Source organism: Saccoglossus kowalevskii, chromosome 7 (assembly GCF_978046115.1).
Source record: "Saccoglossus kowalevskii chromosome 7, keSacKowa6.1, whole genome shotgun sequence".
Lineage (NCBI taxonomy): Eukaryota > Metazoa > Hemichordata > Enteropneusta > Harrimaniidae > Saccoglossus > Saccoglossus kowalevskii.
The window spans coordinates 28,596,860-28,612,832 of NC_140647.1; the positions used below are offsets into that span (position 1 = coordinate 28,596,860).

The 15,973-nt window shown below is 34.6% G+C and overlaps 2 protein-coding genes across 2 annotated transcripts; one reads left to right on the forward strand and one right to left on the reverse strand.

Moving 5' to 3' along the window:
• The first annotated feature begins 39 nt into the window (after positions 1-39).
• On the forward strand, positions 40-11,515 carry LOC100377312 (CWF19-like protein 1). Its single transcript, XM_002732810.3, has 14 exons — positions 40-128; positions 1,570-1,654; positions 2,064-2,148; positions 2,393-2,494; positions 2,896-3,116; positions 3,604-3,807; positions 4,118-4,240; positions 4,924-5,023; positions 5,327-5,412; positions 5,982-6,074; positions 6,530-6,646; positions 6,953-7,066; positions 7,159-7,256; positions 11,067-11,515. The coding sequence occupies exons 1-14, from the start codon at positions 106-108 to the stop codon at positions 11,206-11,208; spliced, it is 1,593 nt and encodes a 530-aa protein (XP_002732856.1). The 5' UTR covers positions 40-105; the 3' UTR covers positions 11,209-11,515.
• Positions 11,516-13,283: 1,768 nt separating this feature from the next.
• LOC100375956 (uncharacterized) lies at positions 13,284-15,969 on the reverse strand. The gene is made up of 3 exons (XM_078007626.1): positions 15,885-15,969; positions 14,555-14,648; positions 13,284-13,888 (listed from the first exon to the last, which is right to left on the reverse strand). Exons 1-3 carry the CDS (start codon positions 15,936-15,938, stop codon positions 13,740-13,742), a joined length of 297 nt encoding a protein of 98 aa, XP_077863752.1. The 5' UTR covers positions 15,939-15,969; the 3' UTR covers positions 13,284-13,739.
• Positions 15,970-15,973: the final 4 nt, after the last annotated feature.

The window sequence follows — 15,973 nt, forward strand, 5'->3', positions numbered from 1 at the left end:
TGGGTATGCAGGAGTAAAGAAATAACAAACAACCACGCGAAAGTGATTTGTTTGTTTGTAGTTGGTTTCTCACGTTGACCAGGTCGCAAGAGATTCATAGCGAGAATGGCCCAAAAATCATTGAAAATGTAAGTTAATTTAATTCATACAAACCCAGAGTAACATTATAATAATTTTCTTTATTCGTTGACAAGACCATCCACGCACTTCATTGCTCTGAGTCGCTAGAAAACTCAACAAAACAGTAATAATGCTGGTACCGTGTCTGAGCGCACTGATTCATCTTTGTCATCTAAATTCTTGTTTACACCACCGTCCCTCAGGACGGTGTTTACACACACCATCTTCTGGTCAGTATCCCATATATACTGACACAGTGACTACACAAAATACACAAAACGATAAGTCTATGTTTGAAACTAAAATGATGTTTCTATTGTTTTCTGTAATTATATTTGGCTAGTATTGTTTATGTGTCTTTCAAATCTTAAGTATTCCCGCTATTAATTGTGTAAATTTAACCTTTGACCTAAATCCTGTTTGATTATAAAATCCCACTGCAATGTGTCAGATGTAATAATACAAGAATTCATGATCAAGTGATATGTTTTTTCTTTTCTTTTTTGTGAGACAAACATTTTAACTCAAAGGAGTGACTAGTCAATTTTTGTCACATAATTCCATCCATATTATTTCCAAAATTGTAATCAAGACATAGCCAATAGGAAGTTGATTATGTCCATTCAGTTAAAAATCAAGAAAAAAAAGAATTTTAGGCACTCGAAAGTATAAGATTAAATATGTTTTACATATTAAATTTCTAGGTTTTTCATCATAATGATAAACAAGTATATGTATGTACAACAATATTCAGACCATAAAATTATTTCATTTTCTGTGTACACCTGTCCGTGTAAAGCATGTACATGAGTCTAGGGCAATGTTGTAAAAACACTTTTGACACTGCATTAGATGTCTAACAATTTTAAATATTGAAATCAAACCATTTCGTAAAGAGTAACCAGAAATGAAAAAATGACAAAGGATTTGTGATTCAGCATGTAGGAAAGGTTGGTTAATATTATTGGGGGGAAAAAATGTTGTCATGACTAAATGTTTGCTATGCACTAATTTTTGAAGATAATAATTATCCATACTATTGTCAGTTTAGTTTGTAATACTATATTTCATTTCCTGCTGAAGTTCACACTGTATGCCAGCAATTGCCAGCCACTATCCACCAGTTTATGATTGTATTACCATACTACAGTAATATAGTCCACATAATTTGAGTTGGCTTAGCCTGCTTTCAAAATTGACATGTATCTAATTTGTGCATAGTAATCCACCTAAATACTTCTCGTATTAGTAACATTTGGTAAATACAAAAAAAAGTGCAAATTACTGATGACAATGATACTAAAGATATTAAGGGCAAAGCCACCTCAGAATCGTCTTATGAGTTAAGTCTAGACTGTTCTGGAGCTACTACAGCTTTCATTGCTATGCACATTAGTTATGTCTAGTGAAAGCAGTTTAGTAAGTTATTATGTGCATTTTTTTTCTCAGCCTGGTGAGTGGGGATGCTGAAGGAAAACTTGATCAGCTTTACAAAAGAGTGAGGAATGTTCAGAATAAGGCTGGTCCTTTTGAGGTGAGATGTGCAGATTTAAGTTGTATTATTATGTATACAAGATTAGGATATGCAACTATTGAAATATATATTTTAAAATACTATGTAATGAAAAGCTCATGAGAAGGCAACTCTCACACTCTGCGAGCATTTAAAAATTATACCATACCTTACATCAAATCATACATGTATATACATTTAACCAATAGCATCACAGAACGCAGTTGATGCTTAAAAAGTTTGCACTTAGTTTTAGTTACCATTTATTGTGTAAACAGAAGTTCGAAAACATTTTACAAATAAGGACACTCTGAAAAAACATCTGAGATGAATACTAATATTTTCTTTCATGGGCTAACTAATTAGAAATGTACAATCTTGTGATTTTGTGATCATTATCTTGCAAGTTATATTGATTATATATTTTCAGATGTTACTGTGTGTTGGTAATTTTTTCGGCCATGGGCTAAAAGCTGAGGATGAGTGGAAGAAATATAAAGATGGCTTAGCTGCAGGTGACTATGTTTTAGCAGTAGCCATATCCTAGACATAAATTCTTGCCATGAATTTCAATATTCAAAATACATGAAGCCCCAAAATATAACTATATATTCACCTGTAATGTATTTCATCTGTGCAATCTGAAATCGTAAATCACAGTGATGTGATCTTTCTTTTGATTTGTGACATCGTTGAATTGGGAATGATAAAAGTGGCAACTTTATCCCCACTTTATCAATCTTATTCATTTCATTCTAGCTCCAATATCAACATACGTCCTTGGTGCTAATCTACCAGAACATATGGAATATTTCAAAGAGATTGATGGTTGCGATTTAGCAGATAACATTACATATCTCGGTAAGACTATAACTTGTCATCCAATTTTACAGTGTAACCTGACTAAGAGATACCGGAATTTATAAAAGTGTTGCGTTTATTGGGATTCTTTATATAATTGAGAAAATTTTCAATTTACACACTTAGGTTTCACTTTGTGAATGTGGATATTGCTGATAGATGGGTTTGGTGAGGATTAATCCTTAATTGTCACAAACAAATTTTTGTTCTCAACAAATTTTGTTTAAAACTATGAGCAACTACAATCGTTGTGAATTGCATTCAATTTTGTCTGTTTGGTTCAAAATTATCATTGAATTAAGTGAAAATGACAGAAACTGTGAAGAAATTTAACCAAATTTGAGTGGGGAAAAAAATTTGCCATTCAAAGGGGTTAATATGTAAATGATTTTCTTTTCCAGGTAAGCGAGGCGTTTTCAATAGTATGTCTGGTTTACAAGTAGCGTACATCAGTGGTATAGAACAACCCAGTGGTAGTAGTGATGCCAAAGCACACCATTTCACAGACATAGATGTGACTGCATTGATAGAATCGCTGACTGCAGATACTAACTTTAAAGGTGTGGATGTGTTACTGACATCACAGTGGCCTAAAGGAGTCTCCCAGAATGCATCACAACCTGTAAGCGGTAATGCTGTTGAACTGAGTTTCTGTTTGATGTTCTCATATGGTTATCTTGTTATCAAGAGAGCAAACAGTATTCATTCGAGTTATTCTCTGAAACTCCATCAAAAATTTATTATGATGATTAACACGTGTATTCTTATGGCTGATTATTGGCTGCTTTTATTCTTGTATCACTTTTTTGAAGAGAAATTAACAATATATGCTGTGTTATATAGAACTTGTTCTTAAGTGGGTGTCCCTTACTAATATTGGGGGACCAAGAAGGAGAATATTGGGGGAACACAATTTCTGCCAACACTCTTTGCCTCGGAGGGATATAACCTGTGCATCAATATATTTTGTATTATTTTTTTCTCTATCGCTGATTCTTTCATTACAACCTCCATATTCACATGCACATGTATTTGTTATTTCCCTTCACATCAGTTCTCATGTTACCCGTAAATAAAATTTTACACAACAAATCGTTTGTATCACACAGGATGGAATTACTGACAAGACTTCAGGTTCAAGTCTAATAGCAAAACTTGCCATGTGTTTAAGACCAAGGTATCACTTTTCTGGGATATATCAGACACACTATGAACGACAACCGTACAGAAACCATAGAGTACTAGCAGAAGCTGCCAAGCATGTTACAAGGTTCATTGCCTTAGCTAACGTTGGCAATTCAGACAAGAAAAAGGTATATTGATACCCTTGAGAAATGACTACAGCAAAAAGTGTCCAAAGCATAACCATAAACCTGTCAAAGCAAAATTCCTGTTTTACATTTCCTTCTTCATATCATTACACATGTTTATGCATATACCATATTTGCTGTACTAGTAGTGCATGTGGTTATGTAAATGACAGAGGTAATAAATAAATATCATTTTTGGTTTACCTGCACTTCTAATAGAACAAATGCAGGTAATTGTACTTTATACTTATAATGAACTTACGCAACTGTCTATAAAACTAGATTGAATTATTCTATTTTTATTGCATTACAGTATTTGTATGCCTTCAACATTGTTCCCATGTGTAAAATAGAGAATGAAGAATTGATCAAACAGCCGCAAGATGTAACGGAATGTCCATTCAAAATACAAGATGTGAACACAGAAACGGCACAGGTGAGGGGAGAAATAACAGTTCATACATGCACTGAATCAGGGTTGTAGCCAGAAAATAGAAAGTACCAGTCAAAAAACTGTAGCCACAGACTTACAATCGATTTTTTATTGATTTTTTATAAAAAAATGTAATTTACTGGTAATTTTCAATCAAAATTGGACAGGTTTGTAGAAATATTGTACCTGTCTAAAATATGGAGTGTTTGTCTATAATGACAGGCAGACAGGTTGCTGATTCACTATCATATACTGTACTGTATACCATGAGGGTGGGTGCTTAGTTGAGCACCCCTGTTGAAAAATTATCCAAATGAAAAGTTTCAATTAGCATGTGCCAGACTAAAGGGAATATTACCGGTACATCCTTTTGAATACTGTGTTAGTTTTCCGGAAATTTCAGAATATAGTCGATGACACTTTCAAAATATTTTTGTGGAAGTGAATTACCAATATTTAAATACGATCTGTTGGCACTGATTTTAGGGGAAAAAAAGATGATATTTTTTTTATAAACTGGTAATTCCCAATTTGATAGTCAGAGTGGTGGTGGTGGGCCTTAGTTGAGCACGGGCACTAAGTCATCAAGTACGGTAAAAGTTACTTGATCCTGTTGGTATAGTTATGTTTTATCAAAAGTAATCACTTTTCATTTTAAGTAATCCTCATCTTTCTTACAATTTCAGGCAGACATGTCTAATCAGTATTTTTATGATTCAAAAAGTTACAATAAACCACAGAAGAGACAACAAAGGCAAGATGGTGGACAACACAAGAAGCCAAGACGTAAAGTGAACATTTCTATAATCTGTCAAATTTGAATATCAATTAAGATGCACAAAAAGAAGAATATTAGTTTTAATACTTGCAAAATATAATACTTTATTTGTTCTATTAGAATCTCATTTTCAATAGAAAATCAAATCTGGCCAAAATGTGTTTATTATATGCCGGATCATTAAAATATGACTTATTTCAACTATAAATACATTTGCTTCTATTAGATTATATACAGTACTTGTATCATCAGTTTCATGCAGTATATGTACTTGTACTATTTTTTGGACTTCTGATTCTATTGTTTTACAGCACCACCAAAGCCCACAGGACCATGCTGGTTTTGTCTTGGTAGTCCTGAGGTTGAAAAGCATCTTGTAGTTAGTGTGGGCACACATGTAAGTATTCATTCATTTCCGCTGTCTGTGCAGACTTTCAGCAGGCAATGTGTATTAATAATTCATTAAATATTTCTAAACATCATAGATTAAAGATCTAATCTAGGACAATCATTATCACATACACAAGTTATTCTAGTTTGAAAAGAAACATTCTACTTCATTGAAGCCCAAGTCATTAATTCTGTAAAGATTTTCCCTTAGTTCTAGTTTTCAAAATAAAGAAAAAAATAAAAACTTTGTTTTTCCCTTCAAACATGGCAACAGAAAATTATTACACCAAAACATTTGGTTACAAAGTATATTGGCATCCCATCTATTCATTACTGTACTGAAATAACTTTACTGATATTATTCAAAAGAAAATCCTAAAAAAACAAATCGTATCATGACTCTTCGTTTGACTTATAGTCATATTGCTTTTATGTCATTTTATATTTTTCCAGCTTAACAAAGACAGATATTAGAAAAAAATAGTTAACTGGTACATGGCATATTCTCTGTTTCTCACTCAATTTCACTCCAGACTTTATGTACTATGCAAAAAAAAATTATTTTTACTTTTCCAGACTTATGTGGCTTTAGCTAAAGGTGGACTTGTACCTGATCATGTTCTGATATTGCCCATTGGTCACTATCAGTCTTCAGTAGACTTACCACAGGTGAGACAATTTTGTATATTTCTGTAAATAATAAACAGGAATTCTAGGAACTAATGTTATCTTTCACATCCATCATTAGCTATTTTCCATGTAAATATTATATATAGAAATGTTCACCTTGTTTCAATGAAAAATGTTATATTATTTGAATCAGATTTTTTCTCAATGGTCAGAATGTCTAAAAAATACTAAACTGACAGTCAGCTGTCTATAACATTTTCTCCACAACTTAAGGTTAAAGTGGCTTGTACATGCACTTGCCTACATACACTGTATTTGCATATTTTTAACAGTGCTTTGTGTTATTGAATTTCTGTGTCACATAAGGAATTTTAAACTTGTTGTGCATTGATATGTTATTTCTGAAAAAAAAATGACCATGAAACCTGGGTATTCAATTGCTATGGAACTTTGTATCATGTGTTTATATGTAAGTTTGGGATTTTATATTTCAGGAAGCTTTAGATGAAGTAGAAAAGTACAAAAGTTGTCTTCAGCAGATGTTTAGGAAAGATGATGAGTCTTGTGTTATCTTTGAAAGGAATTATCGAAGTCAACACTTACAGCTGCAGGTATCTTCATTTAATTTTTTTGATCAAGTATTACTGCCCTGCCACAGAATTGTAAAGTCACCTATAAAACAAGTCTAGTTATGGATACTATGAGATAGGAATGTAGCCACTCTTCAATTATTTCCAAACCTCCTTAAGACTGAAATTGGAATTATTAAAAACTGTAGTTGCCATGACAAATATCATTGATTTGATGATTTGATAGAATTCAAGATGATGATAATATGTGAAAATCAGTGACTTCCTAAAAGTTGTTTTGTGGCCAAGGTTCTCTAATATTTTCACTATGTTTTTTTTTCTGACTAGGTCATACCATATGATGCTGAAAAATCTGAAACCATTAGTGCAGTTTTCCAAGAATACAGCGAGGCACAAAAACTAGAACTTAATGAAATACCAAAAAACTCAGACTTGAAGCAGGTGAGTATGATGCAATAAGCATAATAGTTTTGCAGTGTGCTAACCATTACAGTCGTATGCAATCATGTTTTTTTTTTCTTTCAATTTTTCAGATTATTTCAACAGGCACGCCATTCTTTTTTGTTGAACTGGAATCTGGGGAAAAATTTCTTCATCGTATTAAAAAGGGATTTCCACTGCAGTTTGGCAGGTAACTAGTTATTTAAGGTAGCAGGATAGTTTTTTTGCATGAAAAATGTAAACACCTATAATCGGAATAAATTTTACAAGAAACCATACAATCTATATATGTTTGGAAAGCTCTTGACTTGTATTTTCCTATTATTAATATTTTGTGAACATTGTGTTTGTTTTAGCGTCACGTGATTCTGAAAATCAGCAGGGCTGATAATTTAACTAACGTGAATAAAATTTTAATTGTCATCTCTTCAGTCATTCATGCGATCAAAAACTTTACACTGTTTTGAAGCAAAGGATATGAAGTTTAAATCCGTATTTCTATTTTTTGCATTAAGTTTTTTTTTCTTTCCGAAAATCACAAATTTCCAGCACGTTTTTTGGTGTTAAAGTTAGAGTATACCGTTGGTTTGCGCGAGGTTTGTGAAAAAACGCAATAGAATTTTGCAAATATGCAAATACGGATATGAAGAGTAAGAAAAGAGTAAGAAAAGCTAAACGGCGACATCGTGGTGCTATTCACTGAAACGCCATTTAAAATTAGGTCAATGGTAATTGCCAAAAACCGAACACCGAGAAATCGGCACTTTTATGATTTCAAACTTCAATCAACGTTAACTCCCGTTTCAGCAGCAAAATTTACATGGGCTAATTGTAAATAAAATGCTTTGAAAGTTGTTTTCGAGAAAAGTCATGAACCGACATTTATATCTGTAAAAAACTTTGTTTTTTGGCCGTTTTCTTTCACGCTGTGGAGTTTTGTGACTGTCGGTCCTGATAACGAACGGTGACGTCATTCATTAAAGCTTGGATTATGCAAAGTGGGCGGTTCTGTTTGCGAGTAACAAACAATACAGAGACTACACTTGGCAGTTGAAGTGTTTGCAAATACAGTGTATTTATTTTTGGGCCGTTGTGTTTTTAAACTTATTAATTCAAGCATGCCACGAGTTTCGGAGTCTCCTGGAGGCAGCTCGTACATACTGGCGAAAGGGCGGACCCGTTACTGGTTGAGGTAACCCCTAATAGCTTGACAGTTTCACCAGAGCGCACCGTCCCTTTCCAATCGCTCGCATTCCAATGGCAGCCTTTTTATTTATTTAGAAAACTGCTCCCTTCTTTCGAGATGACGGGAAGCTAGACTGGCTCAGTTTCGATCGAATACAACTGCCTAGACCGTGACGCCTGCGCTCCACTATTGAGATATTGCCTACTTTGCAAAATTGACAAATCTCTTTTTCTAGGGCGCCATTCAACATTGACATGTCAACGAGTCGAATCTCGCCGTCTTCAAACAATCGGCCGTGACTTTCACTCTCACTTTCTTCTACGTCGGAAGTAAACAATATTTTCCTGCGAGATACAGACATCTCTCGAACGTTTTGAACAGGACTATCACCCACTATATCGAAGTCTGATTCATCGGACTCACAGTGTCACGGTAAAACTTTCTTCGCCCACTTCATGGCTGACACTGGTTTCGACGGGGAAATCCGTTCTGTACGAACCCAGCATCGTCTCTTTCACAATCTTTTTTGACAGGAGTGATCATTCTTTTGATGTTTTTCTTCTTTCTTCCTCGCTTTCTTTTTCTTGGAAATTTTCACGTGCTTACTATCTCGTCCATAATTAGTGAATGACAACTAAACTAAAGAATTACTGATAATAATTGTAAAATGTGACCCAGTGATGTATGCCGGCATGTAGCATTTCCTGTGCTATTAAAAATCAAACCCCGTGTAACCTCAGGTCTTATACTTGTAGATGAATCTCTTCAAAATTTAATTGTAACCGGACTCACAGTTATCATCTATAAAAACTACCTAGATTTTAGATGATCCTTTTATTTTTTACCGAAGTCGTACGAAAAAGTCAATCCTTGCCTTGCGTGAAACACTGGTCCACTATCCGATGTCAAGACGTCGGCCGGGGCGGGGGGGGGCACGCTACTATTTCGTTGCCGTGCATTTTGTTCGCATGAGTACATTAGATGAAACAACCAAGTATTTATCAGACAGATTTATTACATGCAACATAATTTACGAATTTAGAAAAACCTAAGCATGCAAGTAGGCCTACTTGGTGAAAACTCCTCTGAAAAATGGATTATATAAACCAGGTCCAAACATATTCTTATCATTGATCAACCTTTACATGTAGTTTGTGGCCTGAATTTTCATGCAATGCAGTGCCACCACAGATGGCCGTATTTTATTGTTTGCAACCATATTTTGTAAAAGGGAGCCCCCTCCCAATGTAACTGCATTACTTCTGGACTAAGAAAGTAACCCCGTGGTCAGACACCTTTCAATGACAAAGCCAAGAAAAAAATATTACAGAATTTTTTTTGTAAGTTTTTATTCTGTTAACATATAATTACATTGAAGTGGTACATTCATGTACTTTTTTGATTATTTAAAATTTATTGTTTCTAAAGCGATTGTTTTGTCTTTGCTGTACTTCCTGTCTAGAAAGGCAGCAGTGCACACATCTTATCAGCTGTGTGTAAACTACAAACAGATATCTTATCAGTTGTTTGTAAATAGCAAATAAAGAAAGTGGCCCAACTTAAAACTATTTACCCTCAGTTCAGTTATGTTTGTAAACCATGCATATTAATGAGATGCACTAGTTGGGTGTACACTGGATAAACAAAAACTTGGCCATTTGTTTGCACACTAGAAAAAAATCAGTTTACTTGTACAAGATATTTTTTTTTTCAATAAAATAAATACACCCATGTATGTAGCATGCCTTAGGGAGCTATTCGTGTGATTTTCAAAAAAAAATGTGAAAAGTGCCCAAAAAACTATTCTGCTACCTTAACATAAAGTTTCTATTTGTATTTATTTCTATTTGTATAAATGCATGAAACCACTTTCTCCCTTATACTGAGTACTACCAAGTACTATCGCATGTCACTACTCTTTTTCTCCTTGACACTGAATAACCTTCATCTGCAACCTTTTATATGCACGAACAAAACAATAACATAGAGGAAACTTCTTTCATTGAATCAAAGAAAACACAACTGTAAAGCACTGACGCAAAAATGTGTTTTGTGACTGAGTATTTGCAAACTCTTTCTGTATTTCACGTGAATGAATATCAGTGTTCAACGGTCAAAAATTATAACACAAATATCTAATAGCGTATATTCATTGTCGCTATTCGGACAAGTCTTAGATTCATCTTTGTGCATCTGTCTATTTTCGGTGTGCTCATACCTGTATTTCAAATTTCTCGCATACATCATGCCCAAGTGTTTCACAATCAAATTTTAGATGGCCAGATGGCAGCCATTTTAGTGCTCATACTGTATCAAATTTTAAATGACCAGATGGCAGCCATTTTAGTGCTTATACTGTATCAAATTTTTAGATGGCCAGATGGCAGCCATTTTAGTGCTTATACTGTATCAAATTTTAGATGGCCAGATGGCAGCCATTTTAGTGCTTATACTGTATCAAATTTTAGATGGCCAGATTGCAGCCATTTTAGTGCTTATACTGTATCAAATTCACGAATTTCTGCAATTCTGGAAGTAGATCTTATGTGTGCATAGATATATAATTTTATTTAAACATGGTACATGTATGTAGAAAATAATGGTATCTTGATGCACATCATTTTGCTTTATAAATTTTGTTACTGAGCAAGCTTGTCTTACCCCGGTAGTCAATGTCACAATTCTAAAATTACTTAACTGGCCCTTTTGTTTTTTTAACAAGGACTGTAATGTCAATTAATGATACAACAACTGCATATATTAAATAAGATCAATTATAATTGATATCATACTTATAGCTTTCCTTTTCTGCAGGGAAGTCTTGGCAAGTCCTGAGATACTTGATATGCCAGAAAGAGCCGACTGGAAAGCATGTTCAGTTAGCAAAGAAGCGGAAGCAAGCATGGCAGCGGATTTCAGAGACAAATTCAAAGCATTTGACTTTAATTTAATGTAACTGTGCAATTAGAAAAAAAGAAAGTTTATCATGTTGTTGTTTGATGATTAATTGGTAATCACAACTTGTCTATCCGGTTAATTCCTACTGGATTGACTTTATACTTGCCAAATTTCCAGAGTACACTTCCTGTCCCAAATCATCATAATTTGATGATCAGACACTTAACAAACTATGGACAGCGCCCCCAATGGCCATAGTTGCAAGATGCCTCTTTATTTTATGCAAGTGCATATTTTTAAACACAGAATCTTTTATGGACTATTTTAACCTCAATGACATAATAAACGATTTCTTACAAAACAGAGATACATGTGTGCTATTTATTGTGTACTGGATGGATACAGAAATTTGAACAATAAATGGATGTCCCACTGACTCAAATGTGACTTTACCATCTAAATAAAATTGGCCCTGGATTATGCATAAAGATTCTTGAGAATCATTTAATCCGCACATGAGAGATATGTGGGTCTTGTATAAACAAAGATGGCTACTTTAACTTTTGTGCAGATCAACGAGTACAAACTGAGATGTTACCAAGCTTTAATTATGTATTTTTTAGGTGTTTGGAAGGAGTCGTTGGCGGTAATTAATGCAAGCCGCACCCAGGTCAAACTCATACTTGTGATTTCCTTTAGAAGAGCGCATTGGATTGCGAGAAAATCAATGTTTATCGACACAAATGCCACACGTGCACAGCGCGATGGACCACCGTCCTTTAAGGAAGCAAGAATCGTGTGATGACATTTTTGAATAGAGTCCTCTGTTATCGCATGAAAAAACCTTAATTTTACGATATCTTGTTGAAAGCCTGGATATACATATGGAGGAACTCATTTGAAACATGCAAGGTGTCCATTTGTTTATATGACAAACTACGGGTAATTGTTGCCCAAAATGACTAAACCCATAATTCCCAGATAACATTGCAGTATTTCTGGCTGAAACTTGTGGGATATATCAATCCATGTAAATGTGTTAAGACTGTTTCAAGAACCTGTATTTTCAAATATTTGCAGAGAAGTCTTTTCAAGCCCAGAATTTCACTTATAGTTAACGCATTACTTCGTGCTGAAGGATCATCTTTCAAAACTTAGATATGCACTTCTCTCATTGTCTTGTGAATCATTGGTGTAAATTTGGAACATAAGGTAGCGGTAATAACATAGTTGATTGGATGGGGTATTAGTGACATAATTACAGTAGCTTTTATTATTCAAATTACAATATATATCTGGTTCGATTGACCAGTGCTACTGTAGAACATGTTAAATGGTACATGTTGCCAGTGGTATTGGCATGTAAATATACCAATCTAGGGATAATCCATTTCTGATATATAATTCACATGATATGGCATGACTACAATGTGCGATTAACAACTTGTACTATGACAGTCTTACGAAACGTGGAATAAATGTTCACATTGCTTCGACCCATTACCGTTACATTTGTATAAACACAAATAAATTTATTCATTGCATTGCACGTTGTGCATATCGCCTGAAACCAAAATTGTGGTTGTTACTAATCTGTGTGTGACAAAAACCGTGGCTGATTACAAATCTACATGGAGACAAACGACTAAAAGTTATATCCCTATTGGTCATGCCACCTATTGTTCTGGCTGTTGGTTTATTTCTGTGAAACTATTATTATGCAATTTCTACAGTTGTAATCATATGCCAAGTGTAATTGCGATGGATGACTTATAGCAGTTTGAGCCAAATTCAAATATTGCTTTACTAAGCATGTTACTCCACATACTCCATATACAATGCTTTGTGGGAGAAAACTTCCCATTGTATACACTGGAAGACTATTACCACTCTGGAAAATCACTAAAGCAGACAAAACCATAACATTATTATTAGCTTGCAAATAACCATGACTCAAGGCACAAATGTTATACAATACACCAGTTATCCCAGTGTCTGGAGCAGGTACATGTATAGGAGATTATGGATCTTCTCTGAGATCTTCTCCGAATAAAGGAACTTGTCTTGAAATACCAATATGTATGGAATACACCATCTTGGAATGAAATTGAAGACAATTCTACACAAAAAACACCAGTTTTAAATATTAAATATTTTATTCTATTAATACCATTGCCAATACAAAGCAAGTACTAAAGTAGCATCAACAATCGTTCTGAACTGCTTATGAATAGACTACTATAGCAAAATTCAAGAAAACTTACAGAGGGACTCGTTTCTAGATGAAAAAAAAAATAATCTGACCATTATATGATGTACATGTATTTTAAAATTTGAGTTTGATTTTTAATCAGGGTCATTAAACAAATTGTAATCAGTTTATACATTTGTATTTCGGTGATCCACTAAAGTTGAGAAATTAGAGCAGTTTACAGTACGGATAAATAGCTAATCAATACATTTCAAACATAACCTGTGGAAATTCTGTGAGAAAAAGCTCAATGGATGATGATCATCAGAGTGAGACTAAATTAAGTCAAACATTAACACAACAATACTTGCTAAAACAAACTTTGTCTCAGTTAAATTCTACAAAGATTTGACATTTGGGTTTGGTTGTGGAAGTCTGTGTTTGCACATTGCAGAATCTATATCATAGTATGAGAACTCGTTATAGCTGAAATACTCTTTCACTTGGTATTGGTCATTTCTGTCCACTGCTACTGGCTTAGGAGGATCTGCAAGGGAAGCACAATGATATCAATTTTGAATGAATTTTAAGTTGAGTGTAAAAAGCCTACATGTACTGCCACCAGTACAACATGGCAACGACAAATAGACTTGAATAAAACTTATTACACTATACAATGAAGAAAAAACATCAAGAGTATTGTGGCTAATTTGCATATTGATTAGCATATAAAGGCAACATCTGGTCAAGTCAATGTAGAAGTATACAAGGCTGTAGGACAAGGGTAAAAATATCAATCATCAATCAAAATAAAAAAACAAAAACATAGATGTCCACATGAAAATACAGCTTTTTGTGTTTAGCCCTATAAATGCACAGTAAAGCTGAATGTTTTTACATTTCTAGTAGCAATGTCATGTTAACAACTGCTCAAAAGACTTTGTTTTAGATGACATGATAATACTACATTGGACTATGTAATGGTTACATTTCTTTATTTAATTTCATGGCTTGCCCAGATATAAAAACTGTTTGTCCCATGACAAAATTGGTTGTCTAAGTCGGTTACCAATTGTTATCCCTATCGCACATTATACCGGTATGTGCAAACTCTTATTTTACTGAGTGAGATCCACAAAGTATCTTGATGTAATAAACCCACACCTACATACGTTTGTAAATTTTAGCCGAGAGAAGTGGAAGTCAGTTTTACCTGGAGGTTTGACAGTTGTAGCAGTCGGTGGCCTGGCTGCTGGTGCTTTAGTATCACTACCCTTGTTGCTGTATGCCACCACACAGTTCAGACTCTGCAGTAAAAAAGTGTGCTTATATAAGATAGTGATGATACATGTATATAATCTGAGTCAATATAAGTCAATGAAAAATTAAATGCAGTTGGGATTAACACATTTGATTTGCATTTGATCTGTTCCACCTAGACTGTCGACAGTTCTCAGGCCTGATAAAGAGTCACTTATTTTCAAATGCCGTAGACGTTTTAACAAAGGCTTGAGGACCATAAGGCTCGAGGGACTGTTATAGCATGTAACACCCTCATGCGCATTACATGGAAATTGTTCGGTGATGTTTCTGTTGAGACTTGACACTCAAACTACTACTACTACTATTCGCTCATGATTGGTTGATTGGTGTATGACTTAGTTTGAGTGACAAGTCTCAGCAGGAACGTCACCAGGCAATTTTCAAGTAATGCCGCATGAGGACTAGTATCTTTACAGTTTTTATTGTATTTCTGGAAAAATAAACTTCATTCATATGGAATTTGCCCAGATAACATGTAGGACTGATTGTGAATGCAGTGCATTATTGTGGCGTCAAACTGGCTGTCGTTCGAAATTGTATTGCAAAAGACACAATTTTAGAGGCTGCATTTTTCTAAGAAATGTTTCTAAGTTTTGTTGAGGGTTATTCTGTAATGATATGTTTGTAAAAGAGACGTTGATGCTTTGACGATGGGCTACGGACGACCGACTTTGAAACGTTTCATTCAGATCGGATGGCACCCTCTCGTGCCAACCCCACCCCACCCCTCCCCCACCCCCACTGGATAAAGGCGAGAGACAAGAAATATTTTTTGTTGAATTGGACGATGCATCGATTACATGGCGGCCGCGTTTCATGTTTTTTAGAGAGAAGTAGCGATAAAAAACTTGTTCATTTATCATTGTATGGTAACTGTGGTAAAAACCACAAATTTCACGTAAAATATTCAAGTATGGCCAAAAAGGCAACAAATAATATTTTGTGAGGCAAATACATATTACAATACTAAAGTTACGTATATAACTCCAGTTTTGTGTACTTAATTATCTATACGTTATTATCGTTCATGCAGTAGTCACGTATTTGGTTGGAAACATGAATGGTTCTGGGGTCAAATGAGTTTATGCAAAGGCACGTCGTGGTCGGTGCCGTACATCAGTAATTTGCGCCGCCGCAACAAATTGTGAACTTGATTCCCAAAGTGCGATAGTGGAGTTTTCTGTTGTAGAAATAGGAATAATGACAAGTTTTAACTATACCTGCAGCCTGGAAATTTGTAGAACAGGACGCAGTGACCTAATAATCATCGCCATTTTGGGTCACCTGTTTGAGAAAACAAACTGCGCGC